This window comes from Pseudorca crassidens, chromosome 20 (assembly GCF_039906515.1).
Source record: "Pseudorca crassidens isolate mPseCra1 chromosome 20, mPseCra1.hap1, whole genome shotgun sequence".
NCBI lineage: Eukaryota > Metazoa > Chordata > Mammalia > Artiodactyla > Delphinidae > Pseudorca > Pseudorca crassidens.
In genome coordinates, this window is record NC_090315.1 from 13,495,467 (window position 1) to 13,519,315 (window position 23,849).

Here is a 23,849-nt window from a genome sequence, read left to right on the forward strand (position 1 = left end):
CTCTCGCGCTTCTTGCCAATCGGAACGCGGTTCTTGCGGCCGTCTCTTCGGAGGCCTTTCTTTGGAAGCCCCACCTCTCCCCAGCCGCTACGCGTTCTCTGTCACGTGATTGTTAAAGGGGCGGACACGAGTTGCGAGTTTTACCTCCGGGTTTGGGAGCGGTTGTGCGCTGCGGCCGCCATTTTGCTGGAAGGGGAGGCGCGTCTTACTTCCCGACTCCGTACCCTATCCCAGCGGCATCGCGGCTCCCCACGACCTCTGATCTATGAGCCTTCCCCTACCCACAAGACTCTTCCTGTTGCGCTCTGATTTCAGGACTTTCTCCACAACTAGGCTGTTTTCCCTGCCCAGGTGTCCTTTTGACCTCTTGACCTCTGACTCAAAGGTCAGCTCTAAGGTTCCAAACTCGGGTCTGGGATGCGAAGGGGCGATGTATTCTAAATTCCCCAAGTCTTTAGCACTGGGGCCGTAAATCCGACGCTTTTGGTGCCTCGTCCCAGGTCTGCGCTTTCATGTCCTGAAATTGAACACCAGGTTTCCAAATCTAGCCAGGGATAAGAAGTTAACTCCTACTGTCACTCCTTGAGCCCTGCATCCCAACTTATACCGCAAATCTGGTTGTACATTAAAGGACCCCGTTAACCCTCAGATTCCTTGTGGTTTAAGTCAGCCTCAATCCCAGCTCCCAAGGTTCCAGATTTTAGCCCTGGTGTTTTCAGTCCCACTGCTTAGGCCCCCAAATCTGGAACTCAGTTCTAAAACCTTCAAAATCTCCATCCCTGCGACCAGCACCTTTTGGAGGATCCTTCCCTCTCGCATTCTCCATCTTCCAACCCAAGTCACAGACCCCAAAATGATTTCTCCATGCTCTCCTTCTTTAGAGCCACCAATTCCTGCTCCTCAAACCCCTGCATCCCAGGCCCCCATAATTCCACCTCCTCCCCTACCCCCAAACCTCCCGGAATTAGCTTTTCCACCCTCTCCCTCAAGTCTCCAGACCCCTATTCCCCCACCACCCCCACTGCCGCCTCCACCCACTACCACCAGGTTTTCTCCCCCTCACGTCTTCGGCTTGGAGAAGAGCCAGCTCCTGAAGGAGGCCTTGGAGAGGGCCGGCCCAGTCCCCAGGAGCAGAGAGGACGTGAAGAGGCTCCTGAAGCTGCACAAGAGCCGGTAGGGTCCCCATGCCCCTTCCCACCCACCCACCCAGGGTCTCACCCAACCACCTGTCCCCAGATCACTGCTGCCATCTCCTCTTGGGGTTTCCCATTTCCTCAAGGTCAAACAGTCTGACTGCCTCAGCCCCCTTCCTTAGACCCCTTCAGTGGTGGTGTGTCTTCAGCAGTGAGGAAAGGGGCCCTCACAAGAGCACGTCGTCCAGTGGGAGAGACAGATCCCTCCCTCCACCAGTGACAGCCCAGAGTGGTCAGAGCCGTGAGGAGGGAGCCCAGAGGGAGTGCCCGACCGAGGCTGGTGGGTCAGTGGGGCCTGCCTGAAGGAGGGGATCCCTGAGTGCTGTGGAGCAAGTTATGCCAGGGCACGTGATGAGGAGAGTAAACAGCTTGTGCCCAGGCCCAGAGTGACATGAAAAGATGTTCTTTTCAAGGACCTGCAAATATTTATTGGGACAGAGGAGGTGGCACATGTGGGGTTTCCCAGGTGGGCAGGAGCAGACCACACAGGGCATGGGGGGGCAGGCGTGTGAAGGAAGGTGGACTGTCCTGAGGGCGCTGGGGAGCTGTGGAATGGATCTGTGCCCTTCCAGGGAGGGAGAGAGACTGCCTTCGAGGAGTAGAGTGGTGAGATTGGAGTCTTGGGGCCCAGGAGGAAGCTGGAGCACCAGGAGATCAGGCAGGAGGGGAGGGGGCTAGACTTGGGCCGGGGCTGAAGGGAAGAGAGACAAGTGACCTGCCCAGACTCACCGAAGAAACTTCCAGCTCTCTAGACAAGTTTATAATCTGCACTAAACGCCCCAACCATAGTGAGGCAAATTTTTTGTTTTTTGTTTTGGCTGTGCTGCACAGCTTGCAGGATCTTAATTCCCTGACCAGAGATCGAACCTGTGCCCCTTGCAATGGAAGTGCAGAGTCCTAACCACTGGACCGCTGGGGAATTCCCCCATAATGAGGCAAATTTAATGCAAGTAACAACTACCTGTTGTATGCCAGGTGCTGTTCTAAGTGTTTTTACTTATTAATTTAACCTCAGCAATTCCATGAGACAGGAACTGTTTTTATTTTAATTGAAGTATAATCGATTTACAATGTCATGTTAGTTTCAGGTGTACAGCACAGTGATTCAGATATATATATATGTAAAAACATACATATATACATCTGTATATATTCTTTTTCAGATTCTTTTCCCTCATAGGTTATTACAAAATATTGACTATATAGTTCCCTGTGCTGTACAGTAGATCCTTGTTGTCCAGTAGGTCTTATTTTGTAGACAGTAGTGTGCACCTGTTAACTCCAGACTCCTAATTTATCCCTCCCCCTGCAAGATAGGAACTATTATTATCCCATTTTTCTACATGAGGAAACTGAGGCTCATAGAGGTGAAGTCACTTAGCCACGGTGCTTAGGAAAGGAAGGGCATGGCACTGGGGCTCCCTGCTTTGAACCACTGTGCGGATAATCATCTCCTTTCATCAGGACGGTGCCCCCCTCAACCTTACTCTTTCACTGGCTTTGGGATAGAAATATAAGTGCATTGCCCGGCACCTCCTGAGCCCTGGTGGGGGAGAGGGGGGAGGGGCTGGGATCACCAAAATATTCTGAGTGGCCTCCCCAAGAATGGGGCTGGTGAAGCCTGTGAGGAGTCTATCAAGGTGATCTCTTAGGCCTGGAGCAATTGTTACCTGGTTTTGCTCAAGGCTGAGTGGAAGGGATTCCCACCTTATCTAACTGCCTGAAAAACAGGTTTGAGAGGGGAAAAACATTCAGAGTTTGGATATTGATAAAATAAAATTCATATTTTATGGCAAGACAAGAGAATTTTAAACATGAAATTTTTCTTTGCCCACTGGGGCCTCCTCCCTCCCATTTAGCGTGTATTGTGCATTTGCATTAACCAGACCTCCTTAGGGGATAACATTTCTTCTTGATCTCATCAAGGGTCACAACTCCTTAGGAGACGGCTTTCCTTCTTAACTTTGTTAAGGGATCGCAATGACCCATGACCCATAACTTGCTTTGTACTTGTAGATCTGGATTGAGTAAACTGTCAATAATATGTCATTTGACATATAACCAACCCTTTGTCTCAAAAAAACATATATAACTGTGTTTTGATCTCTCACAGGCGGAACAGTCCTCAGAGCATTCTGAGAGACTCTCCCAGGTTATAATCCTCAGGTTGGCTCGAATAAAATTTTCTCTTTCTTTCTTAGATTGACTATCGACTAATTTTTTCATCCATGGTGTAGAGACACCCCTTCTAATAATTTAATCCCTCTGGCTCCTAGTTGCAAAGCTTTTGCACATCTGCTCTTTGCCCCTTCAGTAACTGAGAGGAAGAGCAGGGAGCAGCAGGCAGAAGGAGGATTCCCACTGAGCAGATGAGGCTGGGGAGGGGAGGAGTCTCAACAGGGATGAAGGAAGTCGGACCCAGCCAAGAGCGGCCCTCGGGCCTCAGGACAGCTGAGCCCATGCTCCTCCCCTTCACCATCCCTGACACCCCACTCCCAGCCAGCCCTCGATGGGGGGACCCTAGGAGCTGGTTGCCGCGTGACCTGAATGCGACTGTCATTCAGTTTCAGAAGTGACCTGCAGTGGATCCTCTTCTGTGCTGACCTGCCCTCCCTCATCCAAGAAGGCCCTCAGTACGTGCCCTAATCCGGGACCCCAACCCCTTGGCCGGCCGTGAGTTCTGAGCCTCTGCCCTCGCCAGGCTTTGTGAGGATTGACCCAGGAGTGTGGGAAGAGTGGGTTCACGCCAGGCAGCCTGGGGAGAAGGAGGAGGCCGAGAAGGGGAGGGAGAGGGGGAACCTACCAGGTGAGGGTCCTGGGTGCACGCGCAGTAAACAGTTGGAACGAATAAGCAAGTGAACAAACGAACCTGGTCCATTATCTCTGACTCCACCTTGGCACCTGCTCCTCCTAGAAGCCCAGGTGACATCTCTCGCTACCCTCCCACCCACACCCCCAGCCCTCCAGCCCTGGTTCAGGCTTTGGCCAGCCTCTGTCCCAGGAGGGGGAGTCAGGTCTCCCTACTTGGCCTGGGGGAGGAGAAGGGAGTTCCCCCAGGGCGGCAAACCTGTTCCCCACACTCCAGTTTCCAGGTGAGAGGGGGCCCAGGAAAGACACGAGTTAGGGGTTGGGGGGCTGGGCCTGTGTCTCCCCAGGTGCGGGCTGGTGGCCTTGTGGATGGCAGGCACTCTCCTGGCACCCCTCAGCAGCACCCCCCTGGAGAGACTGGTGCAGGTGGCCATGGAGAGAGGTTACACGGCCCAGGGGGAGATGTTCTCAGGTAGGTTGGGTGTGGAAGGGATTCAAGCCAGGTGTTCTGCAGGAGGGGACTGGAGAGCTTGGCTAGGACACACCGGGCACATAAGGGAGCTTTGTTCCATTCTTTGGGCCCTTGTCCCCCCACAGTAGAGCAGAGTGTCACAGGGTGGACTCTGGAGCCAGGCCACCTGGGGTTTCCATCCCAGCTCTGCCATTTTCTACTGTGTGGCCATGGACAAGCAGCTGACCCTCTCTGTCCCTCATTTTCTGCATTTGTTCAAAGAGGTGATGGTCAAGGCGAAAGTTATAGGCGTTGATTCCCGAAAGCCTTTGGCATGGTGCCAGGCACACAGCGATCGCTCTTTCTGTGTCTGCTCTGTCCCTGCAGTGACTGACATGGGCAGGCTGGCCCAAGAGGCACTGGGCTGCCAGGCAGAGGTGCTCTATGGCGGCCTGGGTGGTCCCAACAGAGACCACGTCCTGCAGCACCTTGTCGCCGGACATCCCCTGCTTATCCCGTATCCCAGGGCCAGGAAGGGAGCAGCAGGGCAGGGGTGGAGACGGGTGGGTCCCACAGCCACACCACAGCTTTGGCCTTAACCCCAGTGCCAGCTATGACGAGGACTTCAACCACGAGCCGTGTCAGAGGAAGGGCCACAAGGCCCACTGGGCAGTGAGTGCAGGTGGGTCCCCCCTCCCATGCCCTGTGCCCTCACCCTGGATCTCCCCAGCCCCGTCTCCCCTCCTCACATTCTTACCCTCGCACTGGCACCTCCCCACTACCCAAGGCAGGAACCAGGATTGGGCCATCCCTGTCCCTACAGGGTACTTAGCAGGGACCTGGCCAGCAACAGGTACTTCAGTGTCCGCCAATCAGGGTTTTCCACAAACAGAAACTCAGAGCGCAGACAAGGATCAGACAGTCTGGGCTGCAGACTTGGTCCAGCCACTTCCAGGCTCTGTGACTCTGGGCCTTCATTGCCCTATATCTGGAGATCAAGGCAAAAGTAGCACCCACATCTTAGGCAGAGGACGTAACTCTTTGAATGGTGCCTGGTATGTTACATGTCTCGGTAAGTGTTAGCTACAGTCAGCATCCTCGTCTTTGCACCTGCCTGAGAGGCCAGAGTTGCACGTCAGGTGGCCTGGACGGAGGCTCCCTTGTGTGCGTGCCTCTCTGAGCAGTGCTCTTCCGGACAGCTGGTGACAACTAGTTGACGATGTTTGCACTGTTCAGTGCCGCCTCGGCACCTCCCTGTGCTGACAGGCTGTTGGAGGCCGGACTTAAAATGCCTGCAGCTCTAGAGCCCAACACCATGGGTCTAAATCCCGGCCCAGCTGTCTGCCTGCTGGCCCGTGCTGACCTCTCTGTGACAGTGGGGATGGAGGCAGCACCTACCCTGGAGGGCTGTAGTGGGACTCAGGGAGCCCCCGCCCCTCGTCAGGGCTCAGCTCCCACTCACAGCCTCCCTCTCTCCTCCCAGGAGTCCTGCTGGGTGTGCAGGGTACGCCCAGCCTCGGCTACGAGGAGGACCCTGAGCTGCCAGGCCTGTTCCACCCAGCACCCGGCACGCCCCGCCAGCCACCATCCCTGCCAGAGGAAGGCTCCCCAGGAGCCGTCTACCTTCTCGCCAAGCAGGGCAAGAGTTGGCACTACCAGCTGTGGGACTACGACCAAGTCCGGGACAGCAACCTGCAGCTGACGGACTTCTCGCCCTCTCGGGCCGCCGATGGCCGGGAGTACGTGGTGCCCGTCGGTGGGGTGCGGGCCGGCCTCTGCGGCCAGGCCCTGCTCCTCCGACCACAGGACTCCGGCCACTAGCCTGCTGCAGCCCCGAGCCGGGGTGACGGGGCGCAGCCACAGCTCAGCTGTGTCACCATTCACAGAGTGCCCCATCTTCTCCTCTGTACGACAGCCTGGGGGCTTGGGCTGGATCTCTGAGGACCTCCAACCAGAGATCTTTCATGCAGGGTCCCCCCCGACTCCATCCAGTCCCAATCCTGGGCCTCAGCTCCCCCAAGCCCGTCCCCCAGTACTGAGCACCTACTCTGGGCTGGGGTTATAGCCAGGAGCCCCACAGACAAGCTCCTTCTCTGCAAGGGAGAGACCGGCAACCGCTCAGACCCCAGGGCTTGTCCACCCCACCTCGGTGTTGCAGCCACCCGTTTCTGGCTGCTGCCCGCCGTCTCTCTGGACCCCTTGCTGCTTCCCAGCGTCTGTCCATGTGGAGCCAGGGAAGCCTTTTAAAACGCAAACCAGGGACTTCCCTGGCGGTCCAGTGTTTAGGACTCCACGCTTCCACTGCAGGGGGTACAGTTCGATCCCTGGTCGGGGGGAACTTGAGACCCTGCATGCCACGCAGCGCAGCGCGGCATACTTCTTGCAGGGCAGGGACTAAACTCACTCCGCCCCAGGTCACCTCCCTTACCCCAGGCTGTTCTTCCTCACGCTTTCTGCCACCAGCCAGGCATAGTGGCCTCTCAGGTGCCTAGGTGTCCTGTCTCCCCCACCCCCCAGCCCTGTGCCACAGACAATTCTGGAACTGCTCTACCCTGGCTCCTTGTCACTTCCTCTGGGAAGACTCCCTCTGGCTGAGCACCTCCTCCACCTATGTGTTCTGATTTAAAAACAAAAGCAAAAGCCTCTAAGACTAGTTATTTGTGGCAACCCCTTTACCCCGTTAACTCATCAAATCCTCCAACCCTGTAAGGAAGGTACTAGATCCTCCCTGTTTGACAGACGGAGAGACTGAGGCCTGAAGAAGTGCAGTCACTGGCCTAAGGTCACATGGCTGGCAGGCGGCAGGGCCGGGATTCAAACCGGCAGATGGGGGAGGGGGGACGGGGAACGAGAGAGAGCATTTAAGGAATACCTATTGCATCCATTCCGAAAGGGGAGGAACAGATCTGTCTTGGTCACTGCTGTGTCCCCCATGCCCAACAAAGGGTTTTATTAGAAACTACAGTGTAGTGTTTCTTACCCACCCCAGCCCTGACACCCTGGGTGGCACTATATCTGGTGCACTGTCCTGGGAGCCCTGGAGGACAGGGCTTGGAGTTGTCTTGGTCACTCCTGTGTCCCCTGCACACAGCCAGGCACAAGAGTAGCAACTCGGTGAAGCGGATGAATGAACCCGCCCACTCTGAGCCTGCCTCTACACCGGACCATCACTATCCCATCACCCCACCCAGCGCTACTGCTCCAATTACGAGCTTTGAGCCCACAGACCCCAGATGCAAAAGACAAAGGTGACTGTAAATGTGCTGTTTATTGGGGTGTCGTCATGGGAAGGCAGTGAAGCAGTTTTGCCTCCTGTTCCCCAGCGCTGCCCCCTCTTAACAACTACCTCTCATATAAATAAGTATAAAGATGGTCAGTAGAAAAGGAGCACACATCAGCCGGAAGACCACGTTAGAGCTTTGGCTAAGGGAGAGGGGGGGCACCTGTCCTCCCCAAGCCCAGCCTTGTAGGCCAGGAACCCAAAGTTAGGAGCAGGAGGAGGACAGAGGGGCACCACCCACACCTCAGAGTGCTGGGGTCTTTGGTTTGGACCAGGCTGCAGGCCCACCTACCCTGCACCACAGGCCCAAGCGGGGCCTCTTCACAGCAGAGGCCAGGGATGGGGGCCCTCCCGAGGAAGGCAGCTGGTTCCCAAGCCTGCTTTTCCCTTTTCCTTCTGAATGCCCTTCCTGCTGCCACAGTCCGCTAGGAGGGAGGAGACAGAAAAGGGTAAAGGGCAGAAGGAGGACGTCCCGAGGCTGAGGCCTGAGGAACAAGGTTGTGCTGGTCACAGTGCTGGCATGGGACATGGCTGTGGTTTCAGCCTGCAGGGGGGTCAGCAGAGTTCTCCCAGGAGCAGGGCAGGAGCCCATGGGGCCAAGGGCGGGTAGGACAGGGTGAACTGGGCCCTGCCCAGCGGTGGCAGCTCTCAAGCCAGTCCCAGGGTGCCACACCCTCAAAGCCTCTGTCAGCACTTGGAGGGACCCCAGATGAAGAGACTGGGCTATAACTCCCCCGGGCGGGCCAACCAAGGGCTGCTACATTTGCTCACAAATGAGGTCTGGTTCTCGGGCCTGCGAGGGGCCAGCTCGTAGAGGGAGGGGCTGACGAGGAGGCCGAGGTTACAGTCATCCATGTGGTGACAGGCCTGAGGTCACGCCCGTGCCCTGCAGTACATGCACTGTGTTCTCTCAGGGCGTGTGGTTTAGTTGTGGCCTCTGCAGCCCCTCAGAAGCCTTCCTGGCTGGTCAGGGGACCCAGTCTGGTTCTGACTCACCGCAGGACCCAGCCAGGCACGCACCTCTTGGGCTCTTAACAACCTCCCCGCCCCCGAGGGTGCGGTGCCACCTGATCGCCAAGGCCCTCTGCATCTTCTGCACTGGTCCTGCGTGGTGTGCAGTGCAACTTTTCCCATCCCTGGGCTTCAGGCCCCCATGCATCTCGGGGCCCCTCCGGCCACACGGGCACCATCCAATAAATAAACGTGATGGTGGGCGAGCAGGTCAGCTATGGGCCAGGCCCTGGAGGAGGTGAATCACGTTGTCCAGGCCCCAGAGGTAGCCGTCCTCGCGGTTGCCCTCGGCCCAGGGCAGCCGGTGGCTGAGCGTCTGGTGGTCAGGCAGGGCCACTGTCTTGCCAAAGTCGATCATCCAGACCTTGGCCAGGCCGGTGTGGTCATGCACAAAGAGGAGGGAGCTGCCTACCACCTGCAGAGGGAGAGGCAGGAGGTTAGAGGGAGGGGCAGGCACTGGCCAAGGCCCCGGCCCCACAGACTGCTGGGCAGGGTGGCTGACGGCATGAACTTTGGAGCCAGGCCGCCTGGGTTCAAACCCTAGCTCTGCCACTTACGGCTGTGTGGCCTTGGGCAGGGGACTTAACTTCTCCTTATCTCTGTGTCCTCATGTACAAAGTGGGAATAACGGAATAAGAGTACCATTTACCTCAAAGGTTGCTGTGCATATTATATGTGTGAATTAATCCACAGAAAGCTCTTAGAAGAGTTGCCCGTATAAACAAACCAAAACAGTGTTAACTGTTATCCTTTGTCAAGCTGGGGTACAAACTCAAATGCCCGCAGGATGCTGAAGCCGTCAGAGGGGTCTGGCGGGGACTGAGGGAGTGGATAATGCCCCCCCGCGGGAAGGGGCAGCAACCACTCAGCCCCAGCGGACTGCTGCTGGTGACGCCAGGCAAGTGGCTTCCTTTGTCCAGCTCAGTTTCCTCATCTGTAGAATGGGGGTGATGGTAACTGCCCCACCTCCTGGGGTCACTGCAGCATTCCACGTTCCACAGCTCACAAGCTGCCTCGTGGAGCTGGCCACACAGCCCTCCAGAGACACTGGGTACCGTGTCTCTCGTGGTGCCAAGGGAAACTGGAAATCCCGATTTTGGTGTGAACTCTACATCTTTATCAGTTTTCAATGTTGGCAACTAATTTTTTTAAATGTTTAGTCACCGGGCAGGTGAAACCAAACCTGAGGACATGAGAGGTGGGGTCCCCAGGCCTCTTCTTTGTGACTTGCGTGTAAAGCTCAAAGGCAGTAACAAGGGTGATGAGGGTGATGTTTGGTGATAACAAGCGTGACCATAAAAGCTGGCACATACTGCAGGGTTCTTATGGGCTGGGCTTTAACTATATTAACCCACTTAACCTTCGTTACACCCAGGCGGCAGGTGCTACCGTTACCCTGTCCTACAGGTCAGGAGACAGGCCTGCGGAGCTGCTGCCCAGGCTCAGGTGGCTGGGATTCGAACACAGGCTGGCCTGACGCCCAGATGGGTGCTCTTTCAGAAGTCAGTGATATCAGGAAAAAGAGGAGAGAGGGGCTTGAGCGGGGAGGCGGAAGAACTTGGAGATAGACACAGTGACGTCACCACAGACTTTCTGAGACAGCCTCAGAGAGATGAATGTTTCCAAAGAGACACAGGCTGCGGAACGGAGAGAGAGGAAAGGGGAGTGGGGACAGCCACCAGAGGAGGAAGGCAGGTAACAAGAACTGTAAATAATCACGGGTATAAAATAACCACAAGAGCCAGGAGTCGAGAGCCCCTCTGTGCTCCTCACGGCGCTCTGCATTTGCTCATCTCCCACCTCAGCAGCTCTGTAAGGAAGGTACTATTGTTCCTCCCCACGGCAGGAGGAAACTGAGGCCTGAGAGGGTAGGTCATATGCCCAGGGTCACGCGGCAGAGCCAGCCTCATCCCAAGGCCACCTGGCTGGGGTCCGTGCTCCTAACTGTCCCACCTCCCTGCAATCCCTCGTGCTGCCTACCCTAAAGAAGCAAACCCCAAAACTCGGGGCTTCCTTTTATAGCTTTGGCCTGTGACCCTGTTGGTGGTTTCTGCCGAGTACCACCCGGACCCCGACACTCCCCCTCACACAGGGCCCTCTGTTCCCATGGCGGCCGGGGCTCGCACCTCGTGGGTCTTGAAGAAGGGGGAGTTCTCCAGAGCTTCACGGAGTTCCTCTAGGCGTGCCACGTACTTTTTCTGTGCATGAGAGGGAGGATTTCTTGGTTAGCTTATGGACTTTGTGGGTCCTTGCCCACCTTGAGATCTGACCTCATCCCATACCCCCAAAGGAGTAGGCATACCCCAGCCAGAATGAGGTAAAGGGGGCCATGGGGAAATGGGAGGTGGGGGGGGCAGGGGTTGGATGCATCAGGGTGGCACAGACAAGACTGTGGTTGGGGACTTCCCTGGTGGTGCAGTGGTTAAGAATCCGCCTGCCAATGCAGGGGACACGGGTTCGAGCCCTGGTCCGGGAAGATCCCACATGCCACGGAGCAACTAAGCCCGTGCACCACAACTACTGAGCCTGTGAGCCACAACTACTGAGCCCATGTGCCACAACTACTGAAGCCCACGTTCCTAGAGCCTGTGCTCCACCACAAGTGAAGCCACCGCAATGAGAAGCCCGCACACCGCAACAGAGTAGCCCCTGCTCACTGCAACTAGAGAAAGCCCATGTGCAGCAACAGAGAGCCAATGCGTCCAAAAATAAATAAATGAACACAATAAATAAAAATTAAAAAAAAAAAAAGAGTGTGGTTGGTAGATTACATGAATACCCACAATTCCTAGCAGCTCCTCCCACCAAGAGGTGGAGTCTTTCCCTTGTAATCTAGTCTTGGTCTTATGACTTGCTTTGGCCAATAGAACATGGCGAGAATGATGGTGGCCATTCTGAGCCTAGCCACCGATAGGCTTTGCTTTTTCACTTGTTTTCTTGGCCCGCTGTTTCCACCGTGAGAACAAGCCCAGGCTGGTCTGCTGGATTGAGCCAGGAGCCGAGACAGTAAGGCAGCCACCAGACATGAGAGCAGGGCCCTCCCATCAGCTGGCGTGATGGTGAGCAATGCCAGCCAGTGTCAGCCAACCTCGGCCCAAGGCAAGAGACTGTTGACGTGGGAGGAACAATGATGGTGGTGGTCCTAAGCTGCTAAATTTGGGGGCATATGTGTCCCGCTCACCAGGATTGCGCGGTTCCCATCCACAAAGTCCTCCAACATCTTTGTCACCTCCTCCAGTTTCCGCATCTTCTTGAAGTTAGTGTTGCAGGTCCCATCGGCTTTCTACAGGATGAGGGGTGTCATACCTTTTCCTTCCCACGCCCAACACCAAGCAGCCTCAGGCACTTCCAGGGGCCACCTACCCACCTCCAGGCTCACTTGCTGTTCAGGGGAAGCTAGCCCACCTGCCTAGCCCCAAGTCATACTCCTGAGCAACCAGTCCTTCAAGTCTAACCTTGAACCCCCTGGTTGAGCCAATCTAGCCAGGTGGGCTTTGGAGCTGGGTGGATCTGGCTTTGAATCATGGCTCTGCTAATTCCTAGCTAGGTGGCGTTAAGCAAGTCACTTCACCTGCCTCAGCCTTGAGTTCCTCATCTGGAAAATGAGAATTGTGTTAGTATCTACCTCCTAAAGCTGGTATAAGGAGGAGGAGAGATTGAGTGTGTAGGATACACTGCACAGTGCCTGGCACATAGTAAGTAAGCACTCAGTAGAAGAGACTAATGTTATTTTTTGTCTGCGAGGGGCACAGAGAGCCCCCTGAGTCATTCTGCCATGCTGTGCCAGGTGCCCTGTGGGCAATGGTAACATGGAGGTAAAAGCACAGGTAACAGCACAGATGAGGGATGCAAATACTGAATAAGATCATCACAAAGGGAGATAAGAATAATGGAGTATAGGGAGTTATAAGGAGGTAAAGACCCTGAACTAGTCGGATGGAACTCAAAGAGGGCTTCCCAGAGGAAGTGAAATTTGGAAGGAGTCAGGAAAATGACTAGGAGTCAGTCAACCAGGGGAACAGGGGAAAAGTACTCCTGGCACAGGAAACAGCACGTGCAGAGGGCCTGTGGCAGGAGAGAACAGGACCCTTTCAAAGAAATGAAAGTGCTTCACTGTGCCATCTATAGGGGACTGTGGCACATCCACAAAGAGCTATTATAGAAGGAATAGGAAGGAAGGGAGGGAGGGAGGGAGGAAGAGGATCTCCTATCTCTCTACGAAATGATATGGGAAACTCTCCAGGACTATGCCACCTTTTGTAAAAACGAAAAAGGGAGGAGGGACTTCCCCCGTGGTCCAGTGGCTAAGATTCCACACTCCCAATGCAGGGGGCCCGGATTCAATCCCTGGTCAGGGAACTAGACCCCACATGCCACAACTAGGAGTTCACATGCCGCAACTAAAAAGATCCTGCATACTGCAACTAAGACCCAGCACAGCCAAATAAATAAATTAAAAAATGGGAGGAAAAGGTAGTATATACAACTGCATTTGTTTGTATATACAGGAAGAAATATAAGAAACTGATAAAGTGGTTCCCCACGAGGAGGGGGTGGTAGAGGGACAGAATGGGAAGGACGGCAACAGGGTTGGGAGAGAGATTTCTCCTATATACCCTTTTATAATATTATTTTGACTTTCGAGCTGTGTGAATAGCTATTCAAACGATTAGATTTAATTTACAAAAAAAAGAAAGAAAGGGGCTACCCTAGTGGCACAGTGGTTAAGAATCTGCCTGCCAATGCAGGGGACATGGGTTCGAGCCCTGGTCCGGGAAGATCCCACATGCTGCAGAGCAACTAAGCCCGTGCGCCACAACTACTGAGCCTGTGCTCTAGAGCCCATAAGCCACAACTACTGAGCCTGTGTTCTAGAGCCCATGCTCCGCAACAAGAGAAACCACTGTAATGAGAATCCCGCATACCGCAACGAAAAGTAGCCCCCGCTCTCCGCAACTAGAGAAAGCCCGCGCACAGCAACGAAGACCCAATACAGCCAAAAATAAATAAATAAAATAAACAGCTTTTGAAAAAAGAAATAAAGAAGAAAAGAGAACATTTTTCTCCATAAGGAGGAAAAAGCCCCTCCAGCTGCCGTGTTGGATGATGGATCAGAGGAGGTGAGACCAGCATCTGGGAGGCCAGGGAAGCTGAGTCAGGAGAAGATGTGGCTGGACTAGGACAGGGTCTTGGTCTTGGGGAGGGGAAAGAAGATGGAATCAAGAGACCTTCAGACAGATGGGTGAACAAAACTTGGTCTGTGATAGACACAGGGGTAAGAGGGAAGCAGGAACCCTCCTAGTGCATCTTTCCATCCTCTGCAGTCTCCTGCTCTCTCTCCAGATCTTGCTTCTTTCCTGCTTTCTCTGACACCCTGGTTCCTTGGGAAGCCCTGCCTCAGATCTAGCTCTTAGCCCTCTACAAACAGGCTAGCAGCTCCTGGCCCTCACCTTGATGCCCTCGATCCGGAAACCCAGGGTGGAGGTCGAGCTCACGGTCTCCCTCCACTGCATGTAGCGGGGCTTGGTGACTGCACCCTGGGCATGTTCCTCGGGGGTGGGGGCCCCAGGGTCCACAGCCACCATCTTCTCATACATGTCCTTCCGGGGCCGGGGCCGTTCTCGCGCCTTCACCAGCTCCTCCTCCAGGTAGGTCCTGGGACACAGAGGATATAACAAGGGAAATTACGAAGAACAAAGCTGGAGGACTTACACTCTCTGATATCAAGGCATGTTACAAAACTACAGTGTGGCACAAGAATAGACAAATAGATCAATGGACCAGAACAGAGTCCACAAACAGACACACACGTACGTTCACCCAATTTATGAAAAAGAAGGTACCACAATTCAGTGGGGAAAGGGCAGTCTTTTCAATAAATGGTGCTAGGTCAATAGGATATCCATATGGCGGTGGGGAGAGGGGAATGAACCTCGATCCCTGCCTCAGACCATATACAAAAATTAAATCTAGGTGGATTGCAGATCTAAATGTGATAATTAAAACAAAGCTTGTAGAAGAAAACATAGGAGAAGATCTTTGTGACCTTACAGTAGGCAGATTTCTTAAACACAAAGCTACTAACCATAATGAAAAAAATTGACAACCTGTACTAAATTAAAAGTCCTTCTCGGGACTTCCTTGGTGGCGCAGTGGTTAAGAATCTGCCTGCCGGTGCAGGGGACACGGGTTCAATCCCTGGTCCAGGAGGATCCCACATGCCGTGGAGCAACTAATCCCGTGCACCACAGCTACTGAGCCTGCGCTCTAGAGCCTGCGAGCCACAACTACTGAAGCCCGCATACCTAGAGCCCGTGCTCCGCAGCAAAAGAAGCCACCGCAAGGAGAGGTCCGTGCACTGCAACCGCAACAAAGAGTAGCCCCAGCTCGCTGCAACTAGAGAAAGCCCACGTGCAGCAACAAAGACCCAACGCAGCCAAAACTAACTAAATAATTAATTAAAAAAAAAAACTTCTGTTTATCAAAAGACGTTAAGAGAGTGAAATGGGAGAGTTGGAGTGTGTGTGTGTGTGTGTGTGTGTGTGTGTGTGTGTATCTCCAGCAAAGGACTTGTATCCAGAATATATAAAGAATTATACATCTTTATAATAAAAAGAAAAAGAGAGACCAGTAGAAAAATGGGCACTTTTCAAAAGAGGATATCCAAATGGCCAATCAATGCTCAAGTTGTTTGGTCATCAGAGAAATCGAAATTAAAACCATAACTATTCACCAGAATAGTTAAAAGTAATAAAACAGGTAATACAAAGTGTTGATGAGAAGATAGAACAGAACTCTCATACACGGATGGCAGGAAAGGATGCTGAAGACTGGCTTGGCGCTATCTTCAAAAATGTCCCCCTGACCCTTCACCTCTGCCCCATGGCTGCCCCTGAACCTACCTGCTGCCCATCTTGCAGTCCATGATGGAGGGGTTCTCAAAGTCTGCCAGGAGATCTTCCATCTGGTTGAAGGCCTGGCCATCCTGCTGCACCATGCCATAGTAGGCTGGCACGAAAGGTCGCAGGGGGTCGCGCATCAGCTGCTCCAGGCTGCGCTGCTCATACTGACAGAAACGCTTTAGAATCCAACCATCCTCTCCTGCCTGGAAGTTCCCTACGAGCAGCAGTCAATGAGAGGGTCAAAAACTGAATGAGCAAGGGCTTCCCTGGTGGCGCAGTGGTTGAGAGTCCGCCTGCCGATGCAGGGAACGCGGGTTCATGCCCCGGTCCGGGAGGATCCCACGTGCCACCGAGCAGCTGGGCCCGTGAGCTATGGACGCTGGGCCTGCACGTCTGGAGCCTGTGCTCCACAATGGGAGAGGCCACAACAGTGAGAGGCCCGCGTACCACAAAAAAAAAAAAAAAAAAATACTGAATGAGCAAGAGAATTCCCCCACCTCCTGTAGGTATCAGGTCCTGCCCACCATCATCTTGCCTGACCCTTCCGCAATACCTTCTCTCCCTACCAGCAATTCCCAAATCTTGGCCAGAGGTGGTGAAAGAAGGACCTAGTTCTGCATTCTGTTTAAACAGAGGCCTGTTCACAGCACACTGTGTCCTCATTTGTTTTGTAATTTGGGATTATGAGCTCTTGATCAGCAATGGGAATTTTTGTGAGATCTGAGTCAAGAGCATGACTCTCCCAAGCAGATCTGCATTTGCTTCTGCCTGGAGTCCCAGAGTGCTAACAATCAGGGCCTTGTTAATTTACAAATCTGGCATTTTGTGGGCCATGCAGATAAAGTAGATCAGAATTACAAATTCTTATTGAGGCAGATAGTATTTTCAGATTATATTTTCCAAAGATGGCTGCAACAGTAGCTCATGTCCCACATGCTCTTCTAGAATTTTGCCACTCCCATCAAGAAGTGGAATCTAATTCTTTTCCTCTTGAATCTGAGAGGGCTTATGGCAGAAGCAACACTGTGACTTCAGATCTAAGTCATAAAAGGGGATGCAGCTTCCACTTTGTTGGCAGAGACACTTGCCTTTCAAGTCCTGAGCTACCATGTAAGAAATCTGATTATTCTGAGGCTACCATACTGTGAGGAAGCCCAAGCAGCTACACATAGAAGTCACATATAGGCTTTCCAGCCGGCAGCCCCAACTGAGAACCAGCCAACAACCAGCATCAACTAACAGGTGTGTGAATGAATGAACCTCCAAAGGTCTCCAGCTTGCAGCCTTCGAGTTGTTCTAGCTGAATTCCCAGACATCACGGCGCAGCAACAAGTCAGCCCTGCCATGCTCTGTCTGAATTCCTGACCCAAAACTTATGAGTGTAATCAAATGGTTGTTTTATTCCACTAAGTTGTTTGTTTGTTTTTTTAAACCACCACTAAGTTTTGAGTTTTTCATTTTTGGTATTTTTTAAACTCAGCGATAGTAACTAGGATACATACAGATGGCAGGCCTGTGTTTACAGTTTTAGGGGGGCCTTGCCTTTCTCTGACTCAGTTCTAAGGATGAACAGGCAGATAAGTTCCCTTCCTGCCTCCCTTTGCTGGTGGGTACAGTTGGTCTAGTCCAGCCCACAGCCTGTTTTTGTAAAAAAAAGCTTACTGGAACACAGACACACTCACAAATTTATATATTAACTATGGTGGCTTTTGTGCTGCAACAACGGAGTTGAGTAGTTTATAGCTATTATCTAGCCCTTTACCAAAAATGCTAGATTCTAGGCCTTGTGCTATTATGTGCTAAAGAGATTGTGCTAGGTCCTGGGGAAAAAACATTATAGCTGTTGTTTATTGGCGGCCTACTCTGCTCTGGCCACAGGGTGAGGACAGGGACTGGTAATTGCCATTTATGAGGGGTCTGTCTCTCAATCTCAATATACATTGCGGTACGCGGGCCTCTCACTGTTGTGGCCTCTCTCGTTGCGGAACACAGGCTCTGGACGCGCAGGCTCAGCGGTCATGGCTCACGGGCCCAGCCGCTCCGCGGCATGTGGGATCTTCCCGGAACAGGGCACGAACCCGTGTCCCCTGCATCGGCAGGCGGACTCTCAACCACTGCACCAGGGAAGCCCTCAATATACATTTTGATTTTAACCCTTTAGTTTACCCTGCAAGGGAGGGACGATTATCTCACACTACAGATGAGGACACTGAGCCCCAGTGAGGGAGAGTAACTTGCCCAGGGTTGTCCACAAATAGAGAGCAGAACTCGGATTTGAGCCCAGGCCCATCTGTCCCCATGGTCGAAGATTTGCCCCCTGCCACCGGGATAACAGGAAACAGCCCTCCATCCTGATGTATGAATGGCCCAGCCCGGGCCTAAGCACTTTCCATAAAAGCCCCATGAGCTGGAGACTGTCACCAAGCCCATTTTACAGATGGGGGAACTAAAGTACAAACGGCAGCTCCTTCCCCACCCAGGCGTCTCTGCCCAGCCCTGCCTGTCCCCCACCCGCCCTTCTCCCCCCCGCGCTCACCGGAGTGTCCAGACAGCTGGACCCAAGGGTAGTGTTTTCGGAAGGAGACCATGAAGGGCGAATACTTCAGCACTGTCTTCAGCTTCTTCCACGGTTTGTTCTGTGTGGGGCAGAAAGGGTGGGGTCAGGGCTAAGGCCGGGGATGGAGGGGGATGGCGCTGCTGCCATGAGAGGGAACCAAGGTGGACCGGGGGTCCTTAGGGGGGCTTCCTGGGATCCCTGGGCCCAAGCTGGTTGTGGTGAGCAAAGCTCACTGACTTGTGCAATCACAAACTCCCCAGGGGCCTCAGCAAAGGCAGAGAAGAGTCTCTGTCCATTTGTCTCGGTGTCATCACTTTGTATCTGTGTCTCTCTGTCCTTCTTGAAGGAGCAGAGATAGGCTAGGTTGTGTTGCAGTCACCAGCAACTCCCAAATCGTCCCCCGACATATATACATCAAGAAGGTGGTTCCAGGGAAAATGATAAAGGCAGGAGTTGATGAATGGAGGCCGAACCACAGAGAGAGACAGAAACAGAGACAGATGACAAAGTGATGACAAAGACAGACAGGGACAAAGATGGAGACTGCAGCAGTCATGACAGCTGCTTACCAAATAGCTCCAGCCTGTCCCCCTACCAGGGATATCCCCGCCCTCTTGAACTCAGCTTTGGCCAATGAAATGTGAGCAGAAGTGTCACTTTTGGGTGGAAGCCTTAAAGCCAACGAGTGACTCTCCATGTACTTTTCCCTAGTGTAGAAAGGGGTGGGGGACTGTAGGAAGACAAACAGAGGCTGAGAGAAGACAGCATGGAGCAGGGCCGCCTCAGCCACCACTGACCCACAGTCAGTGTGCAGTAGGAACGAAAATAATCCTTTGTTGGGAATTCCCTAGTGGTCCAGTGGTTAGGACTCCGTGCTTTCACTGCCAAGTGCCTCGGTTCAATCCCTCGTTGGGGAACTAAGATCCTGCAAGCCTCGGGGCCAAAAAGAAAAAGAAATCCTTTGTTGTTCCAGGTCACTGAGTTTGGGGTCTGTCTGTCACTATAGCAAACCCTGACCTCTTCCAACTGACACAGAGATAGGCACAGAGTTACTAGAAGAGAAAGAAATATAGAAAGACAGAATGGGAGACACAAAGTAATGACAGAGAAAGAAAAAGAAACATAGATGCAGAGAAAGACAGAGAGAGAGCAACAAAAAACCAGAGAAGCAAACAGCAAACAAGGATTTAGTTGTATCATGTGGACTCAAGCAAGAGCTTCTTGAGACCTGGTTACTGCCTGATTCATTGCATTTGCATATGCACGCACACGCACGTGTGCACACGCGCACACACATGAAGATCTTCTCTGCTCCAAGCACACAGCCGGCCCTTAGCAAGGATTGGGAGAATGAGTCCTCTCCAGAGAAAAAAGCTATGTGGCTCATCTCCCCCCACCCCGGGGTCAAGGCCATGTTCTCTCCTATCCCCCAGAGCCCAGCTACCTAGCAGACATCTAATGGATGGTGGGAAGGTCAAACACAGGCAGGGGTTGGACTGAAGGATTCAGGAAGGGCTATTCCCTCCCCTGTCCAGCTGCCAGCCGTGAAGAGGAGGTGATGAATAAAGGTTCCTGTTTACTAAGCACCTGGAACATTCCAGGCACAATGACAAAGGCTCAGTGTGCCATAACCTACTTAATCCTAAAAACACAACCCCAGGAAGACTGCTGACTGTGTTACAGAGGCGGAAACAGAGACTCAGACGGGTGAAGTCACCTGCCTAAATCACACAGCATAGTGCTGGGGTTCTACCTCTGGTCTGACTCCACTGCCCTGGGCTTATCCATTACAGCCCTGCTAGATTACAAGTCTTGAGGGCAGGGACTGGGGTTGTCATGGTTACAACTGTGTCCCCAGCCATGGCCTGACACACAATAGGTGCTCCAAAAATGTAGCTTGGGTTGAAGGAGGTTGATTAAATGTCTTTTTTTTTTTTTTTTTTTTTATCATAAGCAGGTTCAGTATCTTCTCTTTTTTCTTAGATCTGATGGTTAATCTGGGCTTTCTCAGATGGCTTCATCATGGCCTCAGCTCACATCTCCTCCTCCTCCAAGAAGCCCTCTCTGATACCCCAGGTCTGGCCAGTCACCTTCTCTAGATTCCCACAACCCTCTGGGCTTCCCCCATCCCAGCCCTGAGCACTCTGAGCTGTCACTGCCTGGTGACGGGTCTGTCTCCTCCACCGGCCTGGGAGCTCCATGCGGGCAGTGTCTGGGTCACTACTGTGTTCCCAGCAAAGCCAACATGGGGCCAAACACAAATTAGGGACCCTGGGACTGTCTGTTGTCTGATTAGGAGGACAGGATGGATGTGAGAAGGAAGGAAGGTGGGGGAGGGGGGAGAAAGTAGCTGGGCCTTTAAGGTCAGATGGGATTTCAAAATGAAGCAAGAAGGAAGCGAGGGGTATTCTGGGTGGTGGGAACAGCTTGAGCAATGAGCGGAGGCAGGATGGCTGCAACATGTTCAGGGAACAGTGTGTACTTCGGCTCCCTTGCAGCAGCAGAAGGGATCAGGACGGGAAAAGGGAAGCTGAACGTAGAAAGGAGCCTGGAGACAGGAAGCTGTGAACACAGGACTGAACTCCTGATCGCTATCAGGCAGGCCCTGGGGAGCCATGGAAGACTCTGGAGCCAGGAACATTGAAAAGTTAGTCAGAGCTGGGTTTTGGAGGCAGATTCTAGGGGATGAGGAAACACTGGAGACAGGGAGGCCTGGGAGGAAGGCAAGTTAGGGACAGATCCACAAAGTGCAGGGGTGGAAATGACTGGGTTTTCAACTAAGCCAGCACTGAGTTAGAATCCAAGCTCCGACCAGATGTGGCCAACTCTAAGCAAGTGACCTCACTTCTCTAGGCCTTAGTTTCCCCTCTGTAAAATGCAGATAATAATAATCCCAATCTTATAGTGCTTTTATAAGGATTCAAAGAGTTAACACGCATACAGCACTTGGAAAAGTGCCTGGTATTCAGTAAGGGTTTGAATCTCAGCTCTGTGCCTTCCAAGGTCTGTGACCTTGGATGAGTCTCTGTGCCTCAGTTTCTTCGTCTATGAAAATGGGGATCATAGTATCTACCTCATAGGGCTGCTGTGAAGATTAAGATGAGTTAATATAAGCAAAGAGCTTAGCACAGGGAATTCCCCGGAGGTCCAGTGGTTAGGACTCTGTGCTCCCAATGCAGGGGGCGTGGGTTCGATCCCTGGTCAGGGAGCTAAGATCCTGCATGCCTCGGAGTGTGGCCGAAAAAATTAAAATAAAAAAGAAAGCTTAGCACAGGGCTGGGCATGAGCGAGTGATAGCTGCTATTTTTGTTTCTTCATTCACTCCAGCTCAGCTGCTCTGAGATGCCAAGGAGATGAGGGAGTAGGCAGAGGGAACAGCAATGGCAGAGAGCCCCAGAGGGTCAGCGCCTTGGCTCCGGCACAGGCAGGCTGGGGCAGGTCTACCTCATATATCTGTGGCCACATGTGTGAGCACGTTCCTAAAGGGAAGCATGTGGGGTGAGGGGGACTCAGGGCAGATTCCAGCCAGGGGCCCCAGGACAATGGGAGGACCCAGCAGGCAGACCCACCAGAGGCTCTCACACCTGCCTATGCGCTGACCCTCCCTCCCTGAACCTGCCCTGACGGCCTTCCTGATTCCCCAGAGAACCGCACCCAAGCTGTGGATGAGGGTGGAGGATGTAAACAAGAGTGTGCAGGAGCACCCTGGGGAGCTGGGGGGCAATGCAATGGGGAAATGGGAGAGACCCTGGCCCGGCTGGGGGTCCCTTAGCATTTTGGCTTCACACAGCTCTTTGAGAATCTGATAAAAGCTGGGAGCTCACTCCCTACAAAAGTGAATGAGCTAAGGGGTGGTGAAGGCTGATGACCCTTTAAGGTAGCTACAGGCCCCAGACTTAGAAAAGTCGGTAGCAAGTCCACCCTTCCTGTCTGCCTGAACTAGTGTTCTTAGAGTTTGGGGTCACAGACTGTGATCCAACAGAAGTCACAGGCCCTTGCTGCAAAAACATGTGTATACACACAATTTCAGGGATTCCTGGGTACCATGAAGTTGGCCAGCAGCCATCCATTTTAGACCCCAGGACTGGAGGCAGTGGGTGAGGGGAAATGAAGAGAATTAGCAAGAGGCTGCCTGGAGGGGGTTAGTAACCCTGCTGTCGGATGGAAGAGGTGCCTGGAGATGAAATTGCTGGTGGAGTTCTAAAGAACTTCTCAAAGGAAAGGCGGGGGCGGAAGCGGGGGATACGGGATCTGTGGGGATGTGGCTCAAGGGCAGGATGGGTCCCACTCACCCCAGACCTGTCCTCGGGGTCGCTGGAACCTCCACCCCCGGCCACCACGTCATCCTCAGACTCGTCGAAAGAGGAGGCAGAGGAGAAGCCTCCACTGCCCCCTTCAATCTGGGAGGGGGGTCCCACTGGCTGAGCCTCAGGCTCGGGGGTTTCAGGAGTGATGATGAGGCGGGGCACAGGGGTCAGGGGGCAACACTCCTGGTGAGAGTACAGATGAGTCACCAACTCCCCGTGTTCTGGTTCCTCTAACGAACCATCTTGGTTGGGCTCCCCCAAAAGGCAGTCTGTCCCAGGCTCTGTCTGGGGTCCATGAGTATCTTGTGTCTGGGGTCCATCAGTGCCAGGCTGTGGCCAGAAGCCATCAGTATCTTGTTGTGCTGGGAAACCATCGATGTCAAGCTGTTTCCAGGTTGTTTCCGTATCCTGTTGTATCTGGGAGCCATCAATGTGCTGCTCTATCCAGGGGTCTTTGGTATCCGGTTGTGTCCTGGAGCCATCAGTGTACAATTCTTTCCGAGAGCCATCAGCATTTGGCTCTGTTGAGAGAGAGGCCCCTTCTGGCTGAGTCCGGATGCTGGACCTGTTCTGGTGGGTCCAGAGGTTATCAGCCCTGGGCTTGGCCCTCTCTGGCTGGGTCTGTGACCCATGTATTTCTAGCTCTGCCCAGGGCCCATCAACCCCTTGCTGTGCCCAGAGGTTAGCCCTCTCTGGCTGACACTGGAGGTCAGACCTGTGTGGATCAGTCCAAAAGCCATCTGTCCTAGTCTCCGTCCAGTCACCGGCTGTCTCCAGTTCTGACCAGTGGCTGCTCTTTTCTGGATGTGTCCGGAGGATGGACCTGCCTGGCTCCGTCTTTTGGCTGGGCCGCTCCGTCCCCGCCCCGGAGCCAGCTGCTTCAGGCTCAGCCTGTCCGTCGGTCCCCGACTCAGGCCCGAGGCCGGCCCTCTCGGGCTCGGTGTGGAGGTTGGACTCCTCGGTCCGGGCCCGGGGCCCGCCCCTCTCCGGCCGCCCCGCCGGGCCCCCTGCGCCGGGCCCAGGTCGTTGCTGCCCCGGCTGCCGCCGCCGCCCCCCTCGCGTCGCCGCCAGTCCCATGCGGGCTGTCCCCGGCAGCGCCCCAGCCTCCGCCTCGCTCAGGTTTCCCCGGCACGGGCAGCGCCTCATGCCCGCTCCCTAGGTTCGGGATTCGACCGGACCCAGCCCCTCCTGCCCCTTTAAATCCCGCGAGGGGTGTGGCTGGGGAGCCCCGACTCGCGGGTTCCGGCCCGCGGAGCTCCAGCCAGCCCAGCCAAGCAGGGGTTAACCGATACTTTCCCCCACCCCCACTCCCGCCCACAACTCCCGGGAAAGGCCCCGAA

General features: G+C 53.8%; 2 protein-coding genes across 7 annotated transcripts; one reads left to right on the top strand and one right to left on the bottom strand.

The window, feature by feature from the left end:
* Window positions 1–2: 2 nt before the first annotated feature.
* ACTMAP (actin maturation protease) lies at window positions 3–7,095 on the top strand. 5 transcript variants are annotated; one of them, XM_067721222.1, is made up of 7 exons: window positions 3–1,173; window positions 3,307–3,359; window positions 3,758–3,826; window positions 4,349–4,473; window positions 4,840–4,969; window positions 5,064–5,134; window positions 5,936–7,095. In XM_067721222.1, the coding sequence occupies exons 1-7, from the start codon at window positions 865–867 to the stop codon at window positions 6,271–6,273; spliced, it is 1,095 nt and encodes a 364-aa protein (XP_067577323.1). In that variant the 5' UTR covers window positions 3–864; the 3' UTR covers window positions 6,274–7,095. The 5 variants fall into 5 exon arrangements, with proteins under 5 accessions (XP_067577323.1, XP_067577324.1, XP_067577325.1 ...); XM_067721223.1 differs by lacking the exon at window positions 3,307–3,359; XM_067721224.1 differs by lacking the exon at window positions 3,307–3,359 and having other exon boundaries at window positions 3,764–3,826.
* Window positions 7,096–7,701: 606 nt separating this feature from the next.
* ITPKC (inositol-trisphosphate 3-kinase C) lies at window positions 7,702–23,808 on the bottom strand. Of its 2 annotated transcripts, XM_067721203.1 has the most exons (8): window positions 22,958–23,808; window positions 22,495–22,903; window positions 18,182–18,281; window positions 15,646–15,859; window positions 14,194–14,398; window positions 11,925–12,026; window positions 10,870–10,941; window positions 7,702–9,158 (listed from the first exon to the last, which is right to left on the bottom strand). In XM_067721203.1, exons 1-8 carry the CDS (start codon window positions 23,653–23,655, stop codon window positions 8,955–8,957), a joined length of 2,004 nt encoding a protein of 667 aa, XP_067577304.1. In that variant the 5' UTR covers window positions 23,656–23,808; the 3' UTR covers window positions 7,702–8,954. The 2 variants fall into 2 exon arrangements, with proteins under 2 accessions (XP_067577304.1, XP_067577303.1); XM_067721202.1 differs by having other exon boundaries at window positions 22,495–23,807.
* Between the last annotated feature and the right edge of the window lie 41 nt (window positions 23,809–23,849).

Coding starts and splice junctions, on each gene's coding strand:
- ACTMAP (XM_067721222.1), top strand. CDS start 865: ATGCTCTCCTTCTTTAGAGCCACCAATTCCTGCTCCTCAAACCCCTGC. Junction 3,827..4,348: donor CTCATCCAAGAAGGCCCTCA/GTACGTGCCCTA, acceptor GTGTCTCCCCAG/GTGCGGGCTGGTGGCCTTGT. Junction 5,135..5,935: donor CCACTGGGCAGTGAGTGCAG/GTGGGTCCCCCC, acceptor CTCTCCTCCCAG/GAGTCCTGCTGGGTGTGCAG.
- ITPKC (XM_067721202.1), bottom strand. CDS start 23,655: ATGAGGCGCTGCCCGTGCCGGGGAAACCTGAGCGAGGCGGAGGCTGGG. Junction 15,860..18,181: donor CCAGCTGTCTGGACACTCCG/GTGAGCGCGGGG, acceptor TGCTGCTCGTAG/GGAACTTCCAGGCAGGAGAG. Junction 9,159..10,869: donor CCTTCTTCAAGACCCACGAG/GTGCGAGCCCCG, acceptor CTCCCTCTGCAG/GTGGTAGGCAGCTCCCTCCT.